The following is an 11874-nucleotide window of genomic DNA, read 5'->3' on the forward strand; positions in this document are numbered from 1 at the left end:
CAGTTGTAAAACAAACTATAGGCTACTTGGAATATAGATTTTTACATAGTTTTCTGTGTGCCTTGGTTGAATGCAATGAGAAAAAACAAATAGGCCTAGAATCCAACAAAAGTCTGCATAATTTTGGTCACCCAATATTTTTTTATCAGCCCACCTTAAGTAGGCTAGGCTAGAACTAGCCTGGCCCTCAAATATATTTAAAGACTTATTTAGTAGGGCAAAGAGGGAAATAGATCATAAGAAAACAGAAATAAGATGATAAATTTAGAACTGTGAATCCTACGACTGTAGAATAACGAGACCAAAGTTGGGGCACCTCCAGCATGTAGGCCTATAGGCTAGGCTATATAGACCTGATCCTAGATGTTGCCAGTTCAGTGCATTCAGGGCTAACAGATGGCTTCATTTTCAAATTTCTGTATGGCAAAATATAGGTTACTATTAATCAATAAAGTTACACTGTAGCTTATAAACTGAGGTGCAGGATTTTTTGATGTTCTGAAAATGTTGGTCCAGATGAAGTTCCCAATGAGTTTATCTTGATTCCAGGCTTCCAATATATTATGAGACTTGACTTTCAGATAGTATTAAGGGGTTCACCCATACATACACTCGATGAGGTTGTAACTGTGTATCTATATGGAGCCTCATAATTTCTGAATTGTATTGCAATTAATTATCTGTGTGTATCTCGGTGTATGCTCTGTTCGTGTTTTTGTGTGTATGTGATCCCTGAATGACAACTGATTCGATACTGATAGTTGATTGATACCGATAGTTAATTGATTTCTCTCTCGTATCTTTGCAGGTGTTGTGTATTCTGCATTGCCTGTGCCGGTAACAGTAATGCTATGTTCAGGTAAAGTATATTATTTGCACCTTTGGCCCTTGGATTAGGATTGCTAAATTGCTCATGGAGGTCTTTATTACCAAAATCCTGATATGAAAAGCCAAGCACAAGCTAGTACATCCAGCTATTTTTTTTATTAAAACTTTATTGAACATCAAGTGTTCAAAGTGATATAAAAACACAGTAAAGCCCAAAGGCTTGTTTCCATTGTGGTCCTCAGGATGTTAGGGGACTAACAGCACATGGACTATCTGGTGTTCTGTTGATCTGCATTTAAACAGCAAAAGAATTGGTAATCACATGCAGAAAGAATTCAAATTTAGACTTTAAAGTCACTGGGCAAAGCAGATGCACGATTGTATTCGCAAAGAATTTGCAGAACTCCATGAAGTGCACTTGAGTTATGATAGTATATGAACAACTCCGGCTGAATGAAACTGCTCTTTATTTGGCAACAGCTGAGTGGTCAACACACATTTGAGGCACAATATGAAAAAAAAAAAAACTTCAGGGGCTTCAGGTCAAGAGAAACCCCAAAAAACAGAAATCCACCAAAACTTATCAAAAATGTAAATACAAGAGTATTACACTGAGAGCATACTTTCGGAGCCCAATAGTGAGAATGTATTCAAAAGGCACACAAACATACTGAACGTAATAAACAAAGCCATCTGTTCTAACTTACTAAAGAGAAAACATGACAATGTAAAAAAAAACAAAAAAAACAAACACATTTTTAAGGCACATATTCCTCAAATCTGGTGCTGGACACTGAAACATCAGCTATCAATAAAGAACAAGACGGATGGTTTCTTAAGATGCGAAATAATGAGGGGGCAGAATTTCCATATAGAAACCTATATGCCCTGGTATTAATCATCTTTTTGTAATTGAATTTCAGAACGAACAATATAACTCTTACCATAAATTTGACTTTCAGACATTGCATAGACTTACCAGATACCAGAACTCCTGACGAAAATGAAAGATACAGTGTTTTCTACTGTGCACAAAGTGACTTCAGTGGGAAACAGCACTTAAGGTGACAAATGGCACTGAGTTATAATGGCAACTTCCAGTGACTGGCATACAGAATAATCCACAGGTTTTAAGCATATCCCTAATTTGTTCAGTGGTCTAATAGCTGTGCCAACAGCTTAAGGCCTCTTTGGTGGCATTTAAAATAGGGCAATGGACTAGTCCCTCTATTTTGCCTAAACATATTGTCTAAACATATTTAACATGTGCTTTGTGATCATGCTCTCATGTGCCTTCCTGTCAACAATTCTCAAGAATATTTCATTTAGAATTGCAGTATCACTCCAATGATATTTAAGTAGTTTACAGCAAACAAACGCAATATGTACAAGCATATGTACTCCCTCATTAGAAAACAAATTAATGATAAGGACTGAAGGATGATTAAACAATACATTCATCTACGGCGTTACAGAACCCTTAAACAAGGAAAAAAAATAACTTTGAAATCTATTAACTGTAACTAAAGGGTGAGAGAAGCTTACTACTTTAATCATAAGAGTTAATTAAATCTTGTTATTCTTTATATCAAATCTGATTACCTTGCAATCAAAGGTGGCAGTGAGCTAAGAGGCAAATTTGGCTTGTCAGTAGTAGTGTCCACACCCCACACTCTGTTGTCTACTAACGCCCAACTGAAAAAGCAGCACAAACCGTTCGCCTTCTCTCACAACACATGCAGACACTGGTGGCTTGCCGTTTTCAGGGCGTACAAGTGTATAAATAAAGGCGATGAAGGAAAACAAAGCACACATTTACCCTTGGAAGAAAGTGAGCACACCGGCGTATAAGCACACCCAATCTCTCTCTCACACACACACACACACACGAACACACACACACTGTGCAGCGTTTCAGCCGGGGCTTGAAGCAGTGCAAGAAAGAGGCACCAGCAGTGGAGTGCGACCATCAGTCGCCGTCGCTCAGCTGCTCTTCATTTGAGACCACTCCCTGCCCGCCGCCAAGTCACGTGACCAGCCGGCTTTCCACTCAGTAATTTGGCGGGGTGTACTCTGTTCCTCCCGGCATCTGATTTTGGCCGAAGGGCGACTGCTGGTAGCCCTGAGGCGGGTAAGGGGTGCTGTGGTCTTGCGCAGGGTCAGTGTAGCTGGAGGACAGCTCGGTCACGCCCTGCTGGTAGCGCAGCAGTGAGAAGTAGGCCAACACAGCCTGGGAAAGAGGGCACGGGTCACTCAACGGCTCATCATCACAGCCCAATTAACACACAGTTCTGGGACTGAATGCTCACCTTGTACTCAAGTAAGTTCTAATTATGGTCCTTCATTTAATATTGCCATGAGTACATAATCAGCATTTTCTCAATAGTACTCAATAGTAAAACCTCAACTGGGAAAACCTCTATTCATATTCACACATACACAGTTGTATTTATACATGTAAATTCTAGGTAATTCTGGTATATGCAAGTTTAATGAAAGACCAGAAGTTCCAGTGGAAAGCTCATAGCTAAATAACAAATACTTCTTTCAATTTTCAACCTATTGAGATAAAAGTGTAATAACATGTCATTTCCACAGGAAACGTTTGCCAAACTATAGATCAGTGACTGAGTTAACATGACTAGGGACAATATAAGAGAGATAAGGAGGTGCAAGAGAAAGAGAGGTGAACAGAGGTGAACGGAGGAGTCGGGATTACCCAGCAAGCAATGGAGAAGAAGGAGAAGGCGATGGCAGCTCGGGCCGCATCAGCAGGAAAATGGTCTGTTTCTATTGTGTGAGACCACTGATTGGCCAACAGACAGAAACACACAAACCACAAGAACGTCCACGCACCTGAGGAATAAAAGGAGCCAAAGGGGGAGTTAGTCTCTCAACTGCACTTGACCGCAGATCAACTTTCATACGTGAGACAAGATTAACAACTTGAAAGACTGCTTTACAGTGCCCTCCACACAACTATTGGCACCCCTGGTTTTTATGCAATTTACCTTGGTGTCACAATGAAAACAATGAGGAAAAATCTAATCTTGGAAGGTAAGGAAATTTATTCTGGAGAAGCAAAAAAAACTCAAATATTTTTGACAAAAAGACAATTGCCACAATTATTGGCACCCCTGCATTTAATACTTATATTAAGTATTGTTATATTAAGCCTATCTTTCCCAATCAAACAGCTTGTAATCTTCTTTTGGAATAACATTTAGGCTATTAACATTTAAGCATTTTTAGATTTAAGATATAGACTAGAGCAACAGCAATAGAATAACATTCAAGCTATTTTTTTTATTTTTATTTATATTTTTTTCAACATTTAACACATTCAAGCTATTAAAGGGATATTCCACCATTTGGGGAATTACACTCATTTTCCACCTTCCCTTGAGTTAACAATTGATTTTTACCTTTCTCCAGTTTATCCAGCCGTTCTCTGAGTCTAGCGATACCAGTTTTAGCTCCAGCCTAGCATAGATCATTGAATCTGATTAGACCGTTAGCTTCTCGCCTCCTAGCATCACGTTTAAAGGGACACCAGGCAACATTTTCGTGTTAATTAATCATCTTCGTAAGTCGGTATATGGTTAAATGACTCATTACAGGGTGAATGAAGATTCTCTCGCCCGCCCCTACTGCCTGTAGGAAGAATAACCCACTTGCAAATTCGGTGTATCCTACCCGCCGACCTTCAGTCTCACAAAGTCTCAGACATCGCGAGAAGCAGGATCAGTTTACATCCTGCATCCCCAGCAGGCTAATGAAACACTAGTGATTGTTGCAAACGTGTGAATAATGGCAGAGCCGGCGAAGAAGCAGCGAAAACCCTTGACGGAAGATGCAAAGAAAAGGAAAAGAGCTTCAGACCGAGCGAGGGCTTGCACATGTATCGACACGTACATACGGTAGGGGGAGCTTCGTAGAGAAAAAGCATCAGGCTTGCCTGGTATCCCTTTAAAAGTGACTAAGATATCCGGTCATTTTCCTATTTAAAACTTGTCTCCTCTCAAGTTAGAAAGTGTAATAAGACCAACGGAAAATGAAACGTGGCGATTTTCTAGGCTGATTTGACATGGAACTATACTGTCATTCCAGCGTAATAATCATGGAACACCATGGGCGCAGCAGCACAATGATATCATGCAGCACCTGAAAATAGTCCCCGTAGGCTAACTTCCAGCAACAAGGTTGAGCTGCAGCAGATGAATTGGAAATTAGTGACTGGATTATCACGCCTGAATGACAGTATAGTTCCATGTCAAATCAGCCTCGAAAAATCGCTATGTTTCATTTTTTCGTTGGTCTTATTACACGTTTTAAATAGGAAAATTGCCGGAAATCTTTTTAACTTTTAAACGTGATGCTAGCAGGCGAGATGCTAATGAACGGCTGGATGAAGTGGAGAAAGGTAACAAATCAATTGTTTAACTCAAGGGGAGGTGGAAAATGAGTGTAATTCCCCAAATGGTGGAATATCCCTTTAACATTTAAGCATCTTAACATTTAAACTACAAGGCTACAGCTACAGCCTTAGAATAAAATTTAACTACAGTGCAGAGGAAAATATAAATAGGAGTTTATCACTGTATCTGTCAATACCAGTACTAGAGGATAGGAGTGCCTACATATTAAGTACTAGTAGCAGTATGGAGGAGGGTAAGGGGTAGAAGAGGAGATAGAAGAGAAGAGAGGGAAGTGGAGTGGGTGGAGGGAAGAGGGGAACGAGTGTGGGCGTATTAAGGAGCTTGCACACTGCTCCAACAAATACCAACAAACTCCAACATTCTAAAGTTGGCAGCTGTTGGTGGTAGTCTTTAGAACAGGGGTGTCAAACTCATATCAGGCAGTGGGCCGGACTTGTTGGAATGAGACCTCACGGGGGCCGTCATTGTCGTGGTCATTATCATTCTTCTGCATGGGTATAAGAGTGTTGATAGATGATATACTTCTTTACTATACCCACTTATGAGCAAACTAGTACAAGTCATGTACTGCTGTCGTATACCGCTGTTTTCCTCTTAAAATACCTTACTTCCATGTCAGTTTTTTCCGCTACTTCCTTCTTGAGGATGGTTAATTTATCATATCATAGAGATATTGCTTATTACGCAACTGGATGTAAATATCTTTTTTTTCTCTGGGGGCCACCTGAATCTTGCTGGCGGGCCTGATCTGGCCCCCGGGCCTTATGTTTGACACCCCTGCTTTAGAATGTTCATAAAACCAACTGTCATGTCAAACTCTTAACGACTCCATCCAACAATCACCAACAAACAGACGGCCGGCCCACACCGACCCAACTGTTGGTGTTTGTTGGAGTTTGTTGGCGTTTGTTGGAGCAGTGTGCAAGCTCCTTAAGGCAGTGTCTCTCAAACTTTTTTTCTGGGGACCCACTTTTTAAAAATGACAGACTATCGCGACCCAACTCGTGACTGTGGTAGTTAACAAACTAGATCAGTGGTTCTCAAACTTTTTCTTTCATTCCCCACTTTGATCAAGGGGGCATTCTCGAGCCCCAACTGTCCCTCATCGCTCTAAGAAAGTGGTAGGTCAAGCTTAAAATTGTCAAATTTATTGAAATAATGACAAGTTCTAAATATATCCTCTTCAACAGAGTTAAAATCAGCTGGTGCTGCAGATATAATAATAAATAAATATATAACACACATATTTCTGTTTTCCAGCAACATATTAGGAAGCATAGGCCATTTTACAGCATTGTACAATATGAAATACCAACATGCTGCATTAAATGGATCCATAATCCGGTCATACTGAGCACCGCTGGTTGGGAAATATTTTTGAAATAAACTTTGCAGGGATGTGATGTAGGCCTACTGTTTAATACATGGGATCACAAGAGTGGCTCCCAATCAGACATTTCAGCGATTTCGCTCAGAAATCTCAAAGGCATAATACTGTCGCGATCGAGGCGCCTGTCCCATACTCAAGTTTTTTTGGTGAATGCAGTAATCTTATTTGCTAGGTGAGGTAGGTGCTTGTCTTTGCCTTGTAACTGGACATTTAACTCAAATGTATCGCTAAGATATATCAAATATATCGCTAAGATAGGCCAGCTTCGTCAAGAAATGTTCATTAGTTCATTGGTCAGCTACCATCTCTTCGCAAAGTGCGGAGAATAGATGCGCTTTTAAGGGCCGGGTTTTGATGAAATTCACCACTCTCACAACAACGTTCAAAATCTCATGTAGGTCGGGACTAACTAAGCTGCCTTGACACGAGCGCTTCCCTGTGAATAACACAGTGCGTCCATTGCGCATCAGGTGCTACCTGGGCCCAGGCTACAGATAAAAAAAAATAAATAAATAAAAAAATCCTGTTTTTCACGTCAGTTCGCGCCCCACCTGGCATGTCTCCACGACCCAGTAGTGGGTCGCGACCCACAGTTTGAGAAACGCTGTCTTAAGGTGTGTGAGGTTGTCAGAAGCGCTAGGAGAGGAGGTATTCTTGGAGGAGTTGTGTCTTCAAGAGTTTTTTGAAGATAAAGAGGGCTGTTTTGAAGATAGAGAGGGACAACAATTTTTTGTCTTGACCTTGACATGTGTTTTGGTTTACTGACCTCTGGTGACCCCAAAGTAACACTGTTTTCTGTAACTCTCCAATAGGGATTCTTATGGATTTTTTTTTTTGCCTCTCTTACCATCCTCCTCACTGTGTGCGGAGACAAGATAAACATGGATCTTTGTCCAAGTACCTACGTTTTATAACCATTCCCTGACTTACAAAGGTCAACACACTTTCCTTTTATTTGAATGTATTCTCGTCTTTTCAATGTTGAAAAAATGACTGCAGGATTACACCTCTGTGTCACTTTATTTTCGTACTTTAATGAAAAAGGAAAAGTCATGCATTACTGCTAAACATTCACAGACACTCTGATTGACACAAATAAGTTGAATATACAGTGCCTTGCAAAAGTATTCACCCTTATGCTAAAGTTGACTAAAAAGAGGAATAAAAATTCATCTTTTGGAAATTGATCTTAATGTGTTAATTAAAAAAAATTATATTATGAAATGGTGTTATTTCAGTTAACCTATTAGCTGAGCTCAATGCAAATCAAACCAGCTAATAGGCTAACTGAAATAACACCATGTCAATCTCTAGGTATGGTGAAGGGTATGTGATTATGTGGGGCTATTTTAATTCCAAAGGCCAAGGGAACTTTATCAGGATGCATAGTATCCTGGATCCATGAAATAACTGGCCTTTAAAAATAAAAATGTGCCTGCCTCTATGGGAATTCAACACAGGTTTAATACTTATGCACCCTGTATTTTAAACATTTATTTATTTACGATATATTATTCATTCACAAAGAAAATTGGTGTCCTTAAAGGTTGGATTTTTCCTCATTTTTTAAATTAAGACATTAAGATCCATTTTCAAAAGATGATTTTTTTATTCCTCTTTTTAGTCAACTTTACCATGGGGTGAATAATGTTGCAATACACTGTAAATGGAAAAAAGCTTCTATTACATTTTGTTTATAAGACTTTCTAGGGATGCCGATAATTGTGGCATGTGTTTTTGTAAAACAAAAAGGTTGGATTTTTCCTTATTGTTTTCATTGTGAGATTACGATAAATCACTCAAAGATTTTTTTTTTTTATATCCCTGTTTTTTGTCAACTTTACCAGGGGTGCCAAAAATTGTGGAGGGCACTGTAGATATGACTGTAAATTAACATAATACTTTTCTTTCAAATGATACGGAGATCTCTTACCAGAGAAGATTAGATCGGCCATGACAATCATCTTCCTCTCCTTGGCATTGCTCGTCTGATGTAAATAAACGTCCAGCACTAGGAAGGCCACACATGCAAGAAAGGCCAGCACACCAATACCCACTGCGTAGCTGCAGGCGCTGTCATTCGCATTGAACATGCACTTTTCCTGCGGGTCCTTATCTGGATTCACATAGCCCTCTGCTGTGATAGTGGCAAACACCACGATGGCACAGAGCTGTGGAACACACATAAGACTTCTCAACAGCCGAAAACAAATTTTATTTAATTTATGAGAAACGCTTTAAAAAAATACTACAGTAGCCCAATCTCACATAATGAAGACTTGCTGAATAGGCCTTTGTGTAGATTTTGCCATTGTGTAGCATTTACTCATATCATACACAACTCTCCAGCTCTAGCTCACACAAATGAAACAATGCAGAATTAACAGAGGAACGTGGATGCATAGGTAGGGAGGAACGAGGAAGGAAAAGAGGAAGAACGTGAGAAATGGCTTAGAGAACTTTTCTATTGAATGAGGACCATACTATCTTTAGCCCCATTGCTGCAGAGGTGGTGTGAGAAACAACAATAAGATAAGCTAGTGCAGCAAATTTGAAACTACTCTGTAAGCTCAGCACAATCAGGACCATCAAAAGGGAAATAGGCAAATTGCATCCTGATGCTTCTCTTTGTGCAGAATTCCCTGTGAATGTTGTGTGGTGAATTGGTAGTAGTGCAGTCGTGACTTTTAGTGTTTAAGATTTATCGTCATTTCACGACTATTAAATCAAGGTTTATACATTGTTTTTGTTAAATTTCTTCAGCTATAAGGTTAATACATGGGGCGGGCTATACATGGGAATGCATTTTTTTTCTTCATTCTGATTCATTGGGATATTGGGCACTGAGATTAATACACGGGTGCAGTTAATACATGTTTTAGTATTATTTGCTTAAAACACTGTTCTGTGGTTTATACACAATGCGGCTAATACAAGGGACATTACTCTATCTTGTCACTAAATGTGCAGTTGATGTCATTATTTTCCCCTTTTCTAAATTAGCACTCAAAGTAAAATTATACAATATGGGTTACTGAAGATAACTGGATAATGCCACTCATTATCCTGAAAGACTTTGTAACAGGGAAAAAAACACAACCCATGGAGCCAGGCATGTTAGCTAATCACTTCTGTTTAAGATCCAAAATTGTCAGTTTACATTTGTGACAATCATTCTAAAGTTGTGAACAGTCTAATAGAGACACAAGGATTTTAACTACAGGCTTTGCCCTTTAAAGCAGCAGAATATGATTTAAAAACAAAAAAACAAGCTAACTGTAACTGTTTCCATTGGAAGGTGGTCACTGCAAAACCAAACAGCCACCCATGTCTGATGTCTCTTAGCAAAGGATAGACAACCACACTTTCTCTGTGGAGGATGTGGCTATAAGCAACAGATTACTTTTACACCAAAGATCTTAGAATCTTGGTTTACAGAGGTCAATGGTTATTTGCCCATCTGATTGAAGCTGCATCGTGCTTTTGTAAATATTATGATGTAATGTTCCGTATTAACGTTACATTACGGTTTTTGTACAAATCAGAGAATTAATCTGGACTTTTTTTTTATTATTAAACAAATCACGCTAGGAAATGTTAGGGGAAAACCGAACTAAACCACTGACGAGAAGTGAGACACAGCGACAGTTCACGTGAAGAAAAAAACCTGTCTAACGTTAGACTATATGCAAACATGTATTCTGGCTGACATTGGATAAGGGGAAGCCATTTTTTTTGCTGATTTTCCAATGTTTATCTAAATTATCCTTCATGCAACCAGTTGAGAAAAGTTTCACATACTTTGACAGTAGCATTCACGAGATTATGTTCCGCACGAAAAAGTATATACCCCTTGCAATTAGTATGTAAAATAGTAACTAACTTAATGTAATTACTAACGTTATTCCTAAATTAAAATATATATTTTTGCCTTGGGATTTAACTTCGTTAACTTTTGCTTACGTTACTGTCAACGTTAAAGTTGCACATTCAGTGTGTTGGTCTGACGTTCCAAATCAGTAACTTAACGTTGATGTTGTTGTAAACACTATAACCTTACTATGAAATGTTGGAAGCTGTCTGGTCCCTCACTTATTAGCAAACTGTCACGAGGTAATAATCTCAAGTTACAATGGCTGTCAAACGTCGCAAAAGTAACATATCCGTAGCTAGGTAGCTAACACGGTAGGCAAAGTTGCCTGGTCATCTATCCAGCCAACTGAGCTAGCAATGCTAGTAATGCTTTCCAGTTTCCACCTTTAAACATGTTTCAGTTATTTGGTTGATGTTGGTGTCAAACATGAGTTGAGACAAGTAACAACGTTACTTACAAAAGTTGGCTAAGTTAGGTAGCAGAGAGAGAGAGATGGTGACTCACCCAACTCAACAGGCGGACAACAGTTTGTGGTTGTTTAACAAAACCCAATAAGTCGAAGGAACCTCCTGCCAGCGAGGCCCCATATGCACCGGACTCCATACCTGCAGATAAACAATGGTGTTGCTTTACAGCCAAGCCTTGAAATGTAATTGTTGAGAATTGGAATTTGTGCGAGAGCTTGTCAAATGACTTGCTTGTCTGTTCTGGTTTTCGTTTCCTCAGTCACAGCTGCCGTTGAACCACCCCTCTGAACAACACGTCACTTGTCACTGACGTTTCGTGCTGATCCAGGATCGGTCGCTTTGCCTACAACTCCGAGCAACAACTTTAGCCACTTTCGATTTGCCATTTTGATCAAGGCTGTGCTTAATCATCAAAGGAAATAATATGAAGATGCATTGCTTTGGTTTAATATTCTATGAAAAGAAAAATTAAACCAAATGCATATGCTTCAACTCAGATTGGTGATCAATGATGTCTTTATGTCTGAGAACTGCTCCACCACCCTCATTAAACAAGAGAGCATACAAAGGACTGTGTCGAGCCAAGCCTGGTTAATTATCAAACTGCTTTTTCTTGACTGCCATCTTAACCGGACATAAACTCTTATCCGTCAGATCAAGATAATAGGAACAATCATCTTGTTAGTCTTAGAGACCCTCTACCAGACAATAGGCCGAGACCAACTGGTTGATTTTCTATTTTTCATCACATTTTTTGTTGTTTTAAAGATTCGTCTTTTTGTTAGGCTGCGTTTTTTCACCCTATATTTTGACTCGACTGTCACTGATAGTCATAGCCTTCACAGTTGTTGAAAGAGAGCTGAACTTATTTCAAAG

General features: G+C 39.3%; 1 protein-coding gene across 2 annotated transcripts; it reads right to left on the bottom strand.

Moving 5' to 3' along the window:
* Window positions 1-1278: 1278 nt before the first annotated feature.
* Window positions 1279-11351, bottom strand: syngr2a (synaptogyrin 2a). Of its 2 annotated transcripts, XM_042086101.1 has the most exons (5): window positions 11230-11351; window positions 11036-11136; window positions 8591-8828; window positions 3548-3684; window positions 1279-3058 (listed from the first exon to the last, which is right to left on the bottom strand). In XM_042086101.1, exons 2-5 carry the CDS (start codon window positions 11132-11134, stop codon window positions 2879-2881), a joined length of 654 nt encoding a protein of 217 aa, XP_041942035.1. In that variant the 5' UTR covers window positions 11135-11136; window positions 11230-11351; the 3' UTR covers window positions 1279-2878. The 2 variants fall into 2 exon arrangements, with proteins under 2 accessions (XP_041942035.1, XP_041942034.1); XM_042086100.1 differs by having other exon boundaries at window positions 11036-11278.
* Between the last annotated feature and the right edge of the window lie 523 nt (window positions 11352-11874).

The sequence above is a fragment of the Alosa sapidissima genome, chromosome 3 (genome assembly GCF_018492685.1).
Source record: "Alosa sapidissima isolate fAloSap1 chromosome 3, fAloSap1.pri, whole genome shotgun sequence".
NCBI classification, from domain to species: Eukaryota; Metazoa; Chordata; class Actinopteri; order Clupeiformes; family Clupeidae; genus Alosa; species Alosa sapidissima.

What these genes read in the sequence shown, in the direction of transcription:
- syngr2a (XM_042086101.1), bottom strand. Translation starts at nt 11,134, where the DNA reads ATGGAGTCCGGTGCATATGGGGCCTCGCTGGCAGGAGGTTCCTTCGAC. An exon ending in GGCCGATCTAATCTTCTCTG is followed by an intron (nt 3,685 to 8,590) that starts GTAAGAGATCTC and finishes TTTATTCCTCAG; the next exon opens with GTGCGTGGACGTTCTTGTGG. An exon ending in TCTTCTCCATTGCTTGCTGG is followed by an intron (nt 3,059 to 3,547) that starts GTAATCCCGACT and finishes CCTCTTTCCCAG; the next exon opens with GCTGTGTTGGCCTACTTCTC.